The sequence below is a fragment of the Nomascus leucogenys genome, chromosome X (genome assembly GCF_006542625.1).
Source record: "Nomascus leucogenys isolate Asia chromosome X, Asia_NLE_v1, whole genome shotgun sequence".
Lineage (NCBI taxonomy): Eukaryota > Metazoa > Chordata > Mammalia > Primates > Hylobatidae > Nomascus > Nomascus leucogenys.
The window spans coordinates 104,242,588-104,260,574 of NC_044406.1; the positions used below are offsets into that span (position 1 = coordinate 104,242,588).

The 17,987-nt window shown below is 35.2% G+C and overlaps 1 protein-coding gene across 2 annotated transcripts in view; it reads right to left on the reverse strand.

The window, feature by feature from the left end:
- The window catches only part of KLHL13 (kelch like family member 13), a 78,394-nt gene that overhangs the window by 46,098 nt on the left and 14,309 nt on the right, over window positions 1-17,987 (reverse strand). For both annotated transcript variants that reach the window (XM_030807337.1, XM_004092499.2), the window contains one exon: window positions 4,623-4,764. In XM_030807337.1, coding sequence (XP_030663197.1) covers window positions 4,623-4,764 — 142 coding nt within the window. The remainder of the gene's footprint in view (window positions 1-4,622; window positions 4,765-17,987) is intronic.

Below are 17,987 nucleotides of genomic sequence, written 5' to 3' on the forward strand. Positions count from 1 at the left end.
TTGCTTATCAGCTTAAGGAGATTTGGGCTGAGATGATGGGATTTTCTAAATATACAATCATGTCATCTGCAAACAGAGACAGTTTAACTTCCTCTCTTCCTATTTGAATAAACTTTATTTCTTTCTCTTGCCTGATTGCCCTGGCCAGAACTTCCAATACTATGTTGAATAGGAGTGGTGAGAGATGGCATCCTTGTCTTGTGCCAGTTTTCAAAGAGAGTGCTTCCAGCTTTTGCCCATTCAGTATGATATTGGCTGTGGGTTTGTCATAAATAACACTTATTATTTTGAGATACGTTACATCAATACCTAGTTTATTCAGAGTTTTTAGGATGAAGGTGTGTTGAATTTTGTCAAAGGCCTTTTCTGCATCTATTGAGAAAATCATGTGGCTTTGTCATTTGTTCTGTTTATGTGATGGATTACATTTTATTGAGGATTTTTGCATCTATGTTGATCAGGGATGTTGGCCTGAAATTTTCTTTTTCTGTTGTCTCTGCCAGGTTTTGGTATCAGGATGATGCTGCCCTCATAAAAAGAGTTAGGGAATATTCCATCTTTTTCTATTGTTTGGAATAGTTTCAGAAGGAATGGTATCAGCTCTTCTTTGTACCTCTGGTAGAATCTGGCTGTGACTCTGTCTGGTCCTGGGCCTTTTTTGGTTGGTAGGCTATTAATTACTGCCTCAATTTCAGAACTTGTTATTGGTCTATTCAGGGATTCGACTTCTTTCTAGTTTAGTCTTGGGAGGGTGTATGTGTCTAGGAATTTACCCATTTCTTCTAGATTTTCTAGTTTATTTGTGTAGAGGTGTTTGTAGCATTCTATGATGGTAGATTGTATTTCTGTGGGATCAGTGGTGATATCCCCTTTATCATTTCTTATTGTGTCTATTTGATTCTTCTCTCTTTTTTCTTCATTAATCTGGCTAGTGGTCTATCTATTTTGTTGATCTTTTCAAAAAACCAGCTCCTGGATTCACTGAGATATTGAAGTGTTCCTCGTGTCTCTATCTCCTTCAGTTTTACTCTGATCTTAGTTACTTCTTGTCGTCTGCTACCTTTTGAATTTGTTTGCTCTTGCTTCTCTAGTTCTTTTAATTGTGATGTTAGGGTGTCAATTTTAGCTTTCCTGCTTTCTCCTACGGGGATTTAGTGCTATAAGTTTCTCTCTAAACACTGCTTTAGCTGTGTCCTAGAGATTCTGGTATGTTGTGTCTTTGTTCTCATTGGTTTCAAAGAACTTATTTATTTCTGCCTTAATTTTGTTATATACCCAGTAGTCATTCAGGAGCAGGTTGTTCAGTTTCCCTATACTTGTATGGTTTTGAGTGAATTTCTTAATCCTGAGTTCTAATTTGATTGCACTGTGGTTTCAGAGACTGCTATGATTTCTGTTCTTTTAACTGAGGAGTGTTTTACTTCCAATTATGTGGTCAGTTTTACAATAAGTGTAATGTGGTGCTAAGAAGAATGTATATTCTGTTCATTTGGGATGGAGAGTTCTGTAGATGTCTATTAGGTCTGCTTGGTCTAGAGCTGAGTTCAAGTCCTGAATATCCTTGTTAATTTTCTGTCTCATTAATCTGTCTAATATTGTCAGTGGGGTGATAAAATCTCCCACTCTTATTGTGTGGGAGTCTAAGTCTCTTTGTAGATCTCTACGAACTTGCTTAATGAATCTGGGTGCTTCTGTGCTGGGTGCATATATATTTAGGATAGTTAGCTCTTCTTGTTGCATTGATCCCTTTACCATTATGCAATGCTCTTCTTTGTCTTTTTTGATCTTTGTTGGTTTAAAGTCTGTTTTATCAGAAACTAGGATTGCAACCCCTGCTTGTTTTTTGTTTTCCATTTGCTTAGTAAATATTCTTCCATCCCTTTATTTTGAGCCCATGTGTGTCTTTGCATGTGAGATGGGTCTCCTGAATACAGCACACCAATGGGCCTTGACTCTATCCAATTTGCCAGTCGGTGTCTTTTAATTGGGGCATTTAGCATATTTACATTTAAGGTTAATACTGTTATGTGTGAATTTGATCCTGTCATTATGATGCTAGCTAGTTATTTTGCCCCTTTATTGATGCAGTTTCTTCATAGTGTCAATGGTCTTTACAATTTGATATGTTTTTGCAGTGGTTGGTACCAGTTTTTTCTTTCCATATTTAGTGCTTCCTTCAGGAGCTCTTGTAAGGCAGGCCTGGTAGTGACAAAATCTCTCAGCATTTTCTTGTCTGTAAAGGATTTTATTTATCCTTTGTTTATGAAGCTTAGTTTGGCTGGATATGAAATTCTGGGTTGAAAATTCTTTTGCTTAAGAATGTTGAATATTGGTCCCCACTCTCTTCTGCCTTGTAGGGTTTCTGCAGAGAGATCTGATGTCAGTCTGATGGGCTTCCCTTTGCAGGTAACCCGACCTTTCTCTCCAGCTGCCCTTAACATTTTTTCCTTCATTTCAACCTTGGTGAATCTGATGATTATGTGTCTTGGGGTTGCTCTTCTTGAGGAGTATCTTTGTGGCATTCTCTGTATTTCCTGAATTTGAATGTTGGCCTCTCTTGCTAGGTTGGGGAAGTTCTCCTGGAGAATACCCTGAAGAGTATTTTCCAACTTTGTTCCATTCTCCCCATCACTTTCAGGTACACCAATCTAACTTAGGTTTGGTCTTTTCATATAGTCCCATATTTCTTGGAGGCTTTGTTTGTTTCTTTTCATTCTTGTTTCTTTGATCTTGTCTTCTTGCTTTATTTCATTAAGTTGATCTTCAATCTCTGATATCCTTTCTTCTGCTTGATTGATTCGGCTGTTGATACTTTTGTATGCTTCATGAAGTTCTCATGCTGTGTTTTTCAGCTCCATCAGGTCATTTATGTTCTTCTCTAAACTGGTTATTCTAGTTAGCAATTCCTGTAATTTTTTTCAAGGTTCTTAGCTTCCTTGCATTGGGTTAGAACATGCTCCTTTAGCTCGGAGGAGTTTGTTGTTATCCATTCTGAAGCCTACTTCTGTCAGTTTGTCAAACTCATTCTCTGTCCAGTTTTGTTCCCTTGCTGGCGAGGAGTTGTGATCCTTTGGAGGAGAAGAGGCGCTCTAGTGTTTGGAATTTTCAGCCTTTTTGTGTTGGTTTTTCCTCATCTTTGTGGATTTATCTACCTTTGATCTTTAACGTTGGTGACCTTCAGATGTGGTTTCTGTGTGGATGCCATTTTTGTTGTTCTTGATGCTATTCCTTTCTTCTGTTTGTTAGTTTTCCTTCTAACAGTCAGGCCCCTCTGCTGCAGATCTGCTAGAGGTGCTAGAGGTCCACTCCACACCCTGTTTGCCTGGGTATCACCAGTGGAGGCTCAGTTGGAAATGCAGAAATCACCCACCTTCTGCGTTGATCTTGCCGGGAGCTGCAGACCAGAGCTGTTCTATTCAGCCATCTTCCCTTTTCCCTACACAGCTTTAAGATGCCAGGAGATGGAAAGATTTTCATTCCTGACTCTCACATATCTATTGATGATACCCACAGGACAATGAACCTTAGATAGACCCCAGCTCCAATTAGAAACTGAAATACTAGGGAAATGGGATTTTACTGAATGCAAAGATTGAAACTAGAAGGAAATTTAGAGGTATGCTAGTCAAGAGTCACATTTTGGAGACCAGGAAAATGAAATCCGGTGAAATTACCTTTAAACACAGAGGATGCACAGCAAGTATAAACCTTGTCCCTCATTATATTATATTCTATATACAGCTTTACTGTAATGGTTCTTGATCAGGGATATGCATGAAATCCATCTGGGTAGATTTCTTTTAAATATGCATTTAGAAAGGCAAATTTTCCTTATCTTACTAAGGGTAGTAAGAGGACTGATATAATTTAACTATCTTTAGAAGACATTAATGGACATCCAGTATCATATTGCTCTCTAATTCAGCAATGCCCACAGAAGTCAGAAAATGTCCACAAAGGTCAGAAGTACTTAGGCTTCTAATCCCTGTGCTAAATAGCTCCAGATTGCTGTGTTTCATGTTCTTTTGGCTTTCTACTGTGTTTCTGTCCCCTGCTTTGATTTTAGTTATTACTTATTACATGTATCAGAGGGTTTGCATCCAGCAGTCCTAACCTCTACTCCCACAGTTACTACTACCAATGCAAATTGGGACACCAAATAAATACAATCTTTAGAACCATTACAAAGATGATAGTAAAACAGGCTGTGAATGAGGAACTAGGAAAATTCAGTGTAGGGACCCTGTAATACTTACTTTGACTGCTATGGAATGAAATCAGATATGGTATTCTGTAAGAAAGTGGCATACTGGCAAAATGTCCTTTACACAAACCAAACAAAAAATTGATTCTGAGGATTTTTTAACCTCAGGAATGTATGCATTCCTCCATCAAGATTTCTCTCCTGGTTAGTTTTTGTCTTTGTTTCTTTATTTAATAAACTTCATTTTTTAGAGCCGTTTTGGGTTCACAGCAAAACTGAGCAAAAAATAGTTACCATACATTTCCTATTCACACATACACACCCACAACCTCCCCCACTACTGACATCCTGCATCACAAAATCCATGGTGGGTTTTTTAAAGCTATGTAAACACTACCAAAGAGACAGCTTAAATTACCTGTAACACCACAGAACTGTGGGTATTGCTGGTAAAGATGCGTGTAGGTCCTGCCTTGGAAGACTGCAAATGGGATGAGAGGCCCATTTCGCTGCCTCCAAGGGACAATTTCATGTGTTGGTCTTCCTCTTCCACGAGAGATCTGAAAGTTTTTTTACATAAGAAAGAAGGGGAAATTAAAACTTGTACAATTTACAATGAGATTATTTAGAAAAATAATCAGTCACTATCGCAATCATATGACTATGCAATATGGTGAATATTGTTTCACCATATTATATGCTTGTACCACTCTTTATCTTAGAAGAAATGTATATTTGTAAAATGCTTTCCAAGTACAGAAAATACAGATGATAACTGAGAAATCAACTTAAAAGGTGGTTCAAAAATATAGTCACAGAGTTTTTAAAGGCCACAGCAATTACTGTTGATATGTTACTATTTAGATAGCAATGCCATCAAATTATGTTGCATATAGTTAAAATTAATTTGGAACACCTAATTTTGAAAAGATAAAAATAATAGCTACCATTTATTGAATAGTCATTATATAGCAGGTACTTGCCAATAATTTTATACACAGACTAAAGAAGGGTCAGAAACCACTTACCTGGGGTCAAAACGTTATTAAAGTGGTTGGCCCAGGGTTTGAATCTAGGTCTAGTCTGATTCCCACTCCAAACCCCCATTAATAAAAGTAAAAGATTAATTGTTATATATTAATGTGTTACTTTATCTTCTGTTATTAGTAATAGTTCTAATAAACCCCAACTGAACAAAATTTTTCACATGAAATAATTTCTTTTTCTAGCAGTATCTCTCACTTACCAGTTTGGGATTGCTTAATACCTACAATCTAGTCACATGTCCATCTTTTCAAAGAAATGAATACTAAAAATAGAAATACAGGCAATTCTGTATTTGCATATATTGCAGCAATAATATTTTCAAGGGGCATAAGTACGAGTGGGAGAACCTTAGTCAGTAGGTCACTTAGTTGCAAAGAGACTATGACAATACATTTGATAGTTTAAAAATCTCAGTTAGGTTATACTAAAAATGTGCCATTATTAACAACCTTTCATCATTCCTTAGAAGAGATCTTGTGTTTCTCCATAGGTATACATTGCTAAAATAATCTCTGGATCACCTGCCTAAGAGTGGGGAGCCCATGGCTCATGAATTTGGTTCTGCATTCATGATACAGACTGCTAAAAAGACTGCTAAAATAGACATTAGGTAAAAAGAAGGAGAGCAGATTTTCAAGTGCTGGAACTCTTCATTTTTTCTGCAATTTCCTCAATTTTGAATTATTTGCTTTTCTAACTGTCTAACTGAGCTATCCAATATCAGAAAGGTTTCACCTTTTTTTCCTGTCATACCTATAACCCGAAGTTGATCAGTTTTAACAAGAAAAAGACTATACTAAAGATTCTGCTTTTTGAATTATGACACCAACCAAGTGGTTTTAAATCTTGCAATAATTAGCAAAAATTCTGGCCTTAAGGGTGACATCAATTCTTCTTAATGATATTAGAGCCATAATATAACCAAAAATGAATTAATAATATATAACCATGTTTAATTCAATTCTGATAGATATTTAATAAAGAAGAGAATAATTTAAGATTTTAAAAAGCATAAAAGAAAATGGATATAACCTTCCACCAGAGTTTCAGAGACAGCTTTAAAGAGAATTAAGTTATATTTATGATATATAGCACACACACACACTTTTAAACAACTTTTGTGGACAGACGTTTAAAATTACAGAATCAATTGGAAAAGTCAGAAATTGATTGATGGTGACTGTTATCCCTAACCAGAAAATGTCTATTCATCCAGATTATATTAATAGGATATTCAAGCAGACTGTTTTATTAGTTTCTGTATTCCCTGCACAGAGCCTGGCACGAAAGACTTAATATATGTCCTCTGAATGAATACAGAATTTTCTTTCTGTAGATCATTCCAAAGACATTTCTTTATTATGCAGTGCTTAAATGACCATCAATTATCATTCTTATAAAACTGCAGATGTAAAAGGGATAGGAGAAAAGCTGAATTCACATTGCCACAATAACATATCCTGGAAATTGCTTTTTTGAGTAAACTACAAGTAACAACTTGTTTACTTTGTCATTTGTCTCTCGCTCTTAAAAACAGAAAGCAAAAAGTGAAAATGCAGCCCTTTCTTGCCAATATAATATGCTTGCCTTTTTAATTAATTACTTCAAAAGCTGAAGAAGCCTGGACTAAAATTATCTTTTTCATGATGTTTTATCAGTATCTTTTGACTTTTTAACATTCAAAACACTCCCTACTAATTTCTGCTTTGGTAACACAGTACATGCCATGTTAACCTTCTTAGCAGATTCAATATTCCCATCTATCTCCCCTTTATTAAGTTTATTGATTGAATGTGAAGAGCACTGTTCTTCAACATTGCAAGGAGGTAACACTTCTCTGCAAAGCCCAAGCCACAATTATATCAATCTATGCTTAAAGGAATGATTATCTGAGTAATTCCAAGAAAAAAAAAATAAGTTTTTAATCTGATGTTTTTTCAACTCATATAGTTAAATACAATATACATACAAATCATTCTCAGTGTGGGGAGGGGGAGCAGGAGGCATTTTGCCCCTCCTCCCACTCCCATGATTCATAATGTCTGCAGACATTTTTCACTGTCACAACTGTGGATGCTGCTAAACATCCTACAAAACACAGGACAGTTCTCAAGGTCAAAGCTGTTCTCAGGCAGAAAAGTCAAGTGCCAAAGGTGAGAAATCCTAATATAGAGGAATTTACTGTCTCATGAAAATTTTTCTCAAGCAATTTCATGATTTAAATAATTTCCCAGTCATAGGGTTGAATCCATGAGGTAATGCGAGCAATATGAAACACAGCAGGATTATTAACTATCACTAATTCTTCCAAGGCTACCTAACAGAATATCTCTGCTCTCCACAGCCCATCAATTTGAAAACTCAAGTCTAAGAGTAAAAAAGTAGATAATGGCTTTGAAGTTTATAAGAAAATTATGCAGCAAAGCTTTTGTTTTACATAAGCTCATGTAAGAATAATAATTTCCTAAATCTGCATAAAACAGTTGTTATTTGGATCCACTTTTACATGTTAAGTTAGAATCTGGCAAATTCTGTCTAAATAGTCCCACTTCACCAACCCTACAAGATTATTCATGAGAGAGATTATATTAACGAATTTTGTTTCTAAAAATTAAACCTCTCTTTTCCCTACAATATTATAGTCTGCATATTGCCTGCATGCCACCCCCCGCCTACCCAATCACCACAGCACACATCTTATTCTTGAAACAATGACCAACCATAAAGCACAAGAGCAATCTTTCACAAAGTGTACGTGAATCACTCAACTGTGCTTGTTCAAAGAAAACAACTACTTTTTTGATGAGTATTAGCTTAGAGATGGAGGCACTGTCTGATCATTTTACTGAAAACATTGTAAACGTGGTCAAACCAAACATACACAGACTGTGGCATTTCTCTGCACTGCATTTAAAGACAAAGGGAAAAAAAGTCTAAGCCATTGTCATATGTTAACAAAGGGCTGCCAACATTGTAATCTTGCCTCGAAATGTCCACATATTTAAAATTACCCGAAGGGAAACGTGTAAGTGATATGGGCACACAATTCACAAAGATCAAGGTGCAAATGGTTAGCAGATAGAAAAAGTTCAACCTCATCAGTATTCCAGAATATGCACAAAGATTCTATCTTTAAACCTGCAAAATTATCAGAGTACAAGATATACTCTCAAAATTGCTAGTGCAAACATGTAATAAACTCCTACTACTGTCTGCATAGAATTGTTCATCCAAATGGATTTTTTCAAAGGAAATTTAAAACTCACTAAATGGACAAATGTGGTTTTTTTTAATAGCAAGCAACATGACAATGAAGAATTGTGTCCTAGTATCTATGTCCTGGTAGGCAGGCCAAAGCAAGAGTGCTCTGCCGATCTGATTTAAATGTGTTTTCTTCAATGAATCCCTCTGTAGAGGTTTAATTTGGTAGACGTTCTATAGAGAACCACGTACTCTTAGAATTCATTATAGTAAATATGTTTGTTGGAATGCTATATGAGGAAGGAAAAAGCATCTCTTAATTGCATCATTTGGCTCAAAAGCCACAAATAATCTTCCAATGTTCCTCAATCTCCATACCTAAATAAATCCCATGATAATCCACTGAAACCAGTACCATTGTGTTTAAAAAATAAGATATCATCTTGATCAATTATAAAATGTGTACCTCAATTTCTTGGTTTCTATCATTGCAAATAGCAGTTCATGTTATACAGAAACCCAGGTGTGGTCAAATTTCATTGTCAAGGAAAAGGGAACATTTTGGTGCTTCTTGAAATTACTATCATGAAAACACAATAAAAACACTTAACTTTTCTTGGTAGAGAGGTTATGTGTGCCAATTCATGCACTGGTACATTAACGTCTAGCTCACATCAAATAAAAAGCAACATCTTGATACTGCTATGAATAAAAGACTGCTTTCTACACTTTCCTGTACTGTTTGTAATTTCTGAAGGGAAAAAAAGAAGAAATGAATTAGAGAAAAGCTAGAAAGGTAAAAGTATATGAACAACACTTTTCTCTTTAGTTCCCTGATTTGTTTCATAGTGCTTTACTTGCCATCATTTCATTACCAAAAAAGGTTAAATCTAACAATATATGCTAAAAACTCAATTTCACTGCAACAAAAAAATGAAAGTCCCAGGCTGGGCGTGGTGGCTCACGCCTGTAATCCCAGCACTTTGGAAGGCCAAAGCGGGCAGATCACCTGAGATCAGGAGTTCGAGACCAGCCCAGCCAACATGGTAAAACCCTGTCTCGACTAAAAGCACAAAAATCAGCCGCGCGGTGGCAGGTGCCTGTAATCCTAGCTACTTAGGAGGCTGAGGCAGGGGAATGGCTTGAACCCTGGGGGGCGGGGGGGCAGTGAGCCGAGACTGTGCCACTGCACTCCAGCCTGGGTGAAAGAGTGAAACTCCGTCTCAAAAAAAAAAAAGAAAAAGAAAAAAAAGTCTCTTGCGTTAGTGTCAAAAGTATAATATAGATATTTCAAGTTCCCCAGATTAATAATACTACCTTAACTAAAGTTGGTGTCAGTGGGTTGCTATACAGGAACAACAATAACAAAATAAAATGAAAACAAAAACAAGAAAGCTATGAATGGTTTAACAATACAACAAAACAGGTTGGTTAATCAAGGCACTGACTATCCACTACCCAACCCCCAGGAAAATAAAATACATATTGCTCACACTCACAATTTAAAAAGAAAATCAAGAAAAAATTCTTCAAAGTACTTTCCATCCATTTGTTTTTCTGCTCTGAAACAGAGAAGTGTCTGCTAGCAGCAGCATTTGCTAAATGAAACATTTCTTGTGATAAAGTTGCATGGCAGGTGGAGAAGAAATTTCACCACCTGTTCTCATACTCATTTGAATTTCAGGGCTAAATCTGTCAAGGTATTTCCTTCCACCCTTGAGAAATAAATTAAAAACTTAAGATGGTAGAAGCCATTTTCCATTGGCTTTTTAAGATAGAGTCAAAGTATTCATACTGCATTGAATTTGAAAGATATTATTAGCTTTTCTACTCCTCCCTCCACACTTCCCAAACAAAAGCTGAATGATATCACACACGTTTGAGTGTACACATACTCAACTTTCATTATGAAAAAAAGGAACATGTTTTGAAAAAATCGGGAACAAAATTTCCAACTCATGAAGTAAACTAATGTATATAAAATAAGCCTGGCATTTTTGTTGAAAAAAATTAAAAACTTAAACTTTCAAATATTGAAAGATTTGTCCCCCAACTAAAATGTCATTTATAGTATCATTACACAAAGAAATTATAAATATCACAGCAACTTCTCTCTCTTTTTTCTTTTTCAAATACCAACAAGAGTGAGCTTGAAAGTAACATCTATTAATAAGGCATAAATTAATTGTTGTTAATGAGAACACATGGACACAGGAAGGGGAACATCACACTCCGGGGACTGTTGTGGGGTGGGGGGAGGGGGGAGGGACAGCATTAGGAGATATACCTAATGCTAAATGATGACTTAATGGCTGCAGCCCACCAACATGGCACATGGATACATATGTAACAAACCTGCACATTGTGCACATGTACCCTAAAACTTAAAGTATAATAATAATAATAATAATAATTTAAAAAAAGAAATTTAAAAACCAACTCCTTCAGATCACTAGTTTCCCTTCTGTTTATGATGTTTATCACTTCACATTTTTAATTAGTAAAGTATAAAATGAATCATAAAAAAATTAATTATTGTTTAAAGAATATATCTTCTTAATGAGGTGTTTGCCTGAAAGGAATCAAGAAAGATAAAGCTTTTGTTAGTTATTTGTAGTTTTTTAAATGACATAAATATATTATTGTCTACTTGAAATCATTTCACTAATGGAACTCTTTAGTTACAGATGAGATTTTATAAAATAGCTGCTATCTTTCCAAGGCTATAAGAAGCTATTGCACTGGCTATAAGCAGCTATTGCACAGGCTTCTTATATGCATATGTCTGTCACATTTAAAATAGAACAGTATTAATAAATAGCTTATGTCTGTTTTAACATAGGAATAAGATCGTTTACCCAGCACCTGCTGTGTACTAAGCACTGTGCCAGGCACATGCTAGTATCCTACTTAATCCTTGTAATAATCTCATTTAAAGACAGGGAACTGAAGCTCAGAGAGTTTAAGGCCTCACCATGAGTCTAGTAACTATGATTTGAACCCACATCTGAATCCAGAGCCTACATTGTTCCCATTTACACCAAGCCTAAAAAATTAAAAATAGCAGACAGTAGAGGCTATAAGTCACTTAGCATTTCAATGCTTAATTTATAAGCACAAGGAGGATATCAGAGAGATACATTCTGTTATAGGCAAGTAATTTTCTGGTTTAATTAATTCAATCTGAAGATCACTTACTTTTACCATTCTATTTCCATAAAAGCAATACCAACACTAAAAATCTTTCATGCTATTCTCCCAACACATATGGGGTAGGGAGGTAGTAAATCCTAGAAAATAACTCAGTTGGAATTTGGGGAGAATTTCACATACTGATATCAACATTTAAAAGAACACATTCTGAACTCTAATGCCAACCATCACAATAACAGATATAACACTATGACATAGATAAGGGAATTGGGCTAGACAAATGATACTCCATTAGATAACTATAACAGGATGAAAGTTAATTACCCAAATCAAAAGGCATTTCCACTGAATATCTCAATCTTGTCCTTAAAGAACTTCAAAATAATATTTGCTCCCTCTACTTAGCATATTTCAAGACTTTAGTGTCCCTTCATCTTTTAAAATTTATATACCAGTTAAACTGCATCATGTCCAATTCATCTTGACCAAAAATGTTTTCTATTTAGAAAGCTTAGTTTACATATTATTTCTCATTCTCCACATTTCTTATATTTGTGTGAAAGCAAGATAAGTAGATGGGTAGATTGGTAGATAGGTAGACGGATGGATGGATGGATGGATGGATGGATGGATGGATGGATGGATAAATGGATACATGGATGGATGAATGGTAGGTAGATAGGGTATGTAAGAATCCATTCTATTTTCTGAATGAGATAAGTATTTTATTTCTAATGAAGTAATTTAAAAATAATTAGAAGATGAATGAATTTCTAAATGTTGATTCCATACCTTCTATACAAACAAGTGAATTCAAATCTTCCTTGCTTTTATAAAACCACATAGGTGAAAGAATGCACATGTGGTAATGGTGGTAGGGAGATGGCAATATGTAGAAGTGGGCTAGGAGAAACAGCATGTGCTCCCATCACTGTCAAGAGTCCCCTTCCCAGTGCACAGAGGAAATAGTTACAATCCTCTGGTGACGCATAGGCCCTCTAGAAGGATGCTTCGCCCTACAGCTAGCACCCAGCCTGCCCTTTGAGAAGTCTCTATATCTGCAGCAGTGAGTTGCCTTCTCTTTCTTTAATCCAAAAATGAAGAAACTGGAATGGGTATTCCAACCCCTTCAATGCCCAGGCCAATTTTCTAGGAGCTTTGCTTCCAGAGCATTTGCTAACCAAGGTGTCATTTTACTCCCATTATCTGTAGCTCAACAACTTTAAAATTCGACTCTTTTTGCTAAGGTGCATTAAAATCAAAAAGCATGTTAAGAAAGAACTGTGTTTCACCTTCCTAAGATTTTTATTAAATATTCAAACATCTGAGTTACCCAATTTTAGAGTTTATTATTAAAGCAAATTCCACAAACTCAAAACCAATTAGAAATAACTGAGACAAATCTATTTGGGAACAGGAGACTCATTAATCAACTGCTAAAAGGTGGTGAAAATCCTATCCTTTTCTGAATTTCCCAGTTCTATTCAACTTCACAAAGTCAGTAATTCGTGACCAGCTCTTAAGAGAATGTTTATTTATCTTTTAAGGGGAAACATGAAAAAACCTAAGAGTAAGACTCACAAAGTAATAACCGTTGCATTCCATGTTTTAAGAAATATAATTGGCAACCCTAAGAGTCCCAATGACTCTATGTATTCAAAGCCCGTAATAAATTTACCAAATCTCAGTCTTGATTTTTGTAATGGCCTGGAGTCATCTCTAATTATTTCAATGAATGTAGGAAAAAATTAGTATCAAATCAATCATATGTTTTCAATATGACAGCCAGTATTTTTAAGACAGGGGAGAATAATACAAAAAAAGAAGACAGTCTCTCAACCAAATGAGTCTGGGAATCACTCTTAGGATAGTTCTTTCAAGCTCATCACAGATATGTGGCTCAATGGAAGCAAAGACTCTAAGTATCATTTTTCAACATTAAAGTTATTGTCCCTTTTCTGCATATCTGCCTCACCATTAACGGTGTTTTTCCACAAAACTTTATTATAAGACTTCAATTTATCCCTTTTGTACTATGCTTCCCATAAAGAAACATATCCATTGCTGGCCATAAGCTCTCAGGTTGTTAGGAGATGCAAAAAGTCTTTACTGTTACTTACAGCCCACTCACCTATCTACATATTCACAGTTATCACACTCCAAGAGTATATATGTGGTCTTTAGCTCTAGGACTGGTTCCTGGTTTTTCACCTAAAATGTTTTAGGATCCACCATTTTACTACACTCCTAGAAAGCTATTTTAATTAAGATCACTATAATATTCCAGTCCATATCACAGAGCAATTTCAGGATCTAGCCACAGACAACTCTGCTAATGTGAATAACAAAAATTGCTCTACCAAAACCACCATAAGTGTTTATCCATGGTGCAGTAACTCTAAAGAAGGATTCATTTGGGCAAAGTATTTATGTGTCACAACTATACATCATTACCTAAAATATTAAAACATATTTACAAAATTTATAATGTTTTTCTGGAAGGCAGACTGATGATTTGGGGAGGGGCTATTCCAAATTATAAATCATCAAGGAATTTGTCTCTTTAGGGGTAAGATGTTTATTTTTAGAAACATCATGTTCTCTGGCTAGAAGAAGGCTATGTGTTCTTGGGTAGAACATACCATTGTGATAAAAATGACATAGTAGGCATCAAGCATTCAAATCTCCTGATCATTTAAATGGGAATTTTAAATTGAAGATAGCTGGAGCATTTTCAGATTGTGTGTACATGTGTTTTGCAGAAGCAATCTATGAATTATGAAGTAGTAATGAAGTACTTATCTTAATCTGTGTGAGATAAACGAAAAAAGAGAAGCATTCCTTTCCTTCCTTTTATACAGTCCTTTAAACCAGTGTTTCACACCCCAAACTATAATTTCTGACTCTCAGTGCAGGTGAGAAGCAGACAAAAGGGGAGAAGAGTCACCATGTAGATGAGAGTAGCAAGGAGTCAAGGTGTTAAAAGTTTCCCTAGCTAGTCGGAAAATGCCACTACCCTCACTCGCTCCATCTCCATGAGCTACTTGTTGAAGCAATCATCATTTTTACAGCTTCAAAATCCAATCTTTTCATATGTCAAAGATACGCTTAATGGTAATGAATTTGACTACATACATATTTCTTAATGACCATTCCTAAAATGTTGGTCAGTCAGAAGAAATTTCAGGAATCTCCGATGTATCCTGATATTATACATTCAAAAGAACTATAGATAAAATATTTGGATTCTAAAAGGCAATTGCTCTCACCAAAATTATTTGGCCACCTTTGACCCTTGCTTCTTCCCCATTTCCCATGTCCAATCAACTGTTAAGTTCAACTGAATCTCTCTCTAGAATGCTCCTATCCTTCAACCCCCATCCACTCTCACTGCCTCTACCATAGTTCTTGTCTCAATTACTCTTACCTGGATTTAATTATAATTTTCACATACATAATGGTCTTTATATATACTGTGATTGTATTTATAGCTCAGAAAAGCACTCCCTTGCTCAAAGGTATTCAGTGAGTCACTGCTTGACGAACAGAAGCCAAATCCTACACTCTTTGAAGTCAAGGCTTCCTGGCCTCGCCCTCCTTAACTAATTGCACAGTCCAGCAAATTATTCACAATAAATGTTTGTTTAATGACCATAGAACAAACAAAAATCCAAATTTACTTACAAACTACCAATTGTTTTGCTTTGGAATATATTGCTTTTACATATTCACAGCTATGCATTTTTTGTCTCTTGCTAAACAAGTAATGTGTAAAAGCCATTGTATTTAATCATTTTTAACACAAAGAAAATTCATTTAATTTAAATATAATATCGGCTAAACCTTTATGGTTAGGTTGAAGCCCTTTAAGTATAAAAAATTCAGGACATAAATGTAAATACTTTTTTGAGTGCTAATTTTTAATTTATTTCTCCTAAACCCTAGTCAGGTTTTCTTTTTCTCCTAGTCAGTGATTTATTTTATCAAACTATACACACAAAACACATTATCATTTAAGTAAAAGCATATTAGCTTCAAAACATAAATATCTCAAATAGTTTTCTCCATTATGATGAACAGCATGCAAAAATAAGTCAAATAACTCTTAACTTTGAGAGTAGTTTCTATCGTAGAACAGATTTTTAAAAAACCTTATTTTCCTTATCAGTTACAATTTGATGAACCATGACTAAAGTATTTTGGTCACTGGTAGATTGCTTCTAGTAAAATTACTTTCAGTCTGTGCCAGCATCATGGTATTTCTCAGCAACAATGAACAGAATCTGGATTTTTGATTAGTTCTTTTCATAGGAAATACAGTCATAACTTATTCTCTAACAAGACCATGATACACAATAGCCCCCATTATTCGGTGGATACAGTCCAAGACCCCCAGTGGATGTTTGAAACTATGGATATAACAAATCCCATATACACTACGTTTTATTCCTATACATACATAACTACCTGATTTATAAATTAGGTACAGTAAGATATCAACAACAATAACTAATAATAAATAGAACAATTATAACAATATACTTTAATAAAAGTTATGTGAATGTGCTCTTTTTCTCTGTCTCTTTCTCAAAATATCTTATACTGTACTCACCTATTTTCATGCCATGGGTAACCATGGGTAACTCATTCCAAGGAGTTGGAAATCATGCATAAGGGACAACTACTATATTCAATTACTGTGTATATCAGATGAATAAACTTAACACTTTCATGTGAAGTGATTTGCACAGAGGTACAGACCTAAAAACTATTCTCTAAATTCATTTATAAAATCGACATTTATTGAGCATCTGCTATGTGCCAGGCACTGCACTAGATGATACGAAAACAAAGAGCAGTCAGGATACTTGCCTGCTAAGAGATGATAATAAAAAACACTTACTTTCCAAATAATTAAATGATATAAAATAATAAATGCTTACCACTATTTACTAACAAATATCATGTTGTATAATTCATAGAAACCACAGTAACAAAACAATTGCCAACTTTTTTCTCTAATCCATAAGGGTATCAGTTCATATTTAGCATATAAGCACCAAATAAAAATAAATAAATAATATCAACTTTCCTTACTATTATTTTAAAGGGTTATTTGTTCAAGATCAGGCTATCTGCAGGGCTGGATCAGCAATCACACAATATTCACTATTCAAAAACATAATGTGCAATTTTAATTATATTGAAGAAAGTCAAAACTCTTGATGATGTGATAGTACCTCATATCATTTGAAAAAAAAAACCACTCTAATTGCATCTATCTATATGCTTCAGCAACATTTCTATGAAAAGTATATTAATGAGCCAAGTCTCCAGTCTACTTAAAACCAAACCTTTGTTTCCAGTTCCACGAACTTTGTTTAGCTGTGAATCATTCAGAAATGACTGCATGCACACACCCTCTGTAGGAAAGTGATCATAACGAATGAGAAAATCACTTCAATTTGGTGATGCTAAGGGGTTATCTACTGGACAATGATTCACAATCTAGTGTCATCCATATACTTTTCAAAATTGTATTTCAAATATTTTGTAGGTCCACCCAAACTAAAGCTAGATCAGACTATTAATTAAGAACATGCTTCACTGTCAGACAAGAGAAAAGCTCTGATATAATCGCATCTAATAAAGAGAAACCTAGTTAAGATTTTGTAGAGCTGGTCTTTAACATTAATTTTAATGCAGTTGAAGAAATGGTATTTTAAAAAGGAAATATAAATTAAGACTGGGTTAAATCACCAAATACAAATGTACACAGATGGAGAAAAAGTGATCAGGCATTAATATCACATTCTCTTTCAAGGTAAATGGTATGACCAAAAGCGTGATTTCTAAGGTTCCTATCAGCTTGTGGATTGAAAGAACCCTGATTGAGATAATTATGCACATTATATCATGTCAAGGTCTTATCTCATTGATCAGTGAAAAGCTCTATATTTTTGAAACCAGAAAAAAAAAGTGAAAAAAAAAGATGTTACAGGGCAACTCATAAATGATTAGCCAAGTTCACTTAGAACTTTTAGAAACAGCTGTGGTGAGAGACTTAAATGTGGGAAGCAAGAAGGGAATGCAGTTAGGTACAGAGGGATCGCATAAGCACAAATTAAGCCCAATTGCCCACATACACTCAACTGAGCTTGCCACTCCAATTCATCATTCTCATAATATTTGGTTCTCTAAATTTTAGTGCTCTAAAACACAATATTTTCAATCTAAACCTTTTAAATTTAAAATACCATCTGAAGGCCAAGTGTGGTGGCTCATTTCTGTAATCCCAGCACTTTGCGGGGCACAGGTTGGGGGCAGGGGGATAGCTTGAGGCTAGGAGTTCACGACCAGTCTTGGAAACACAGCAATATCC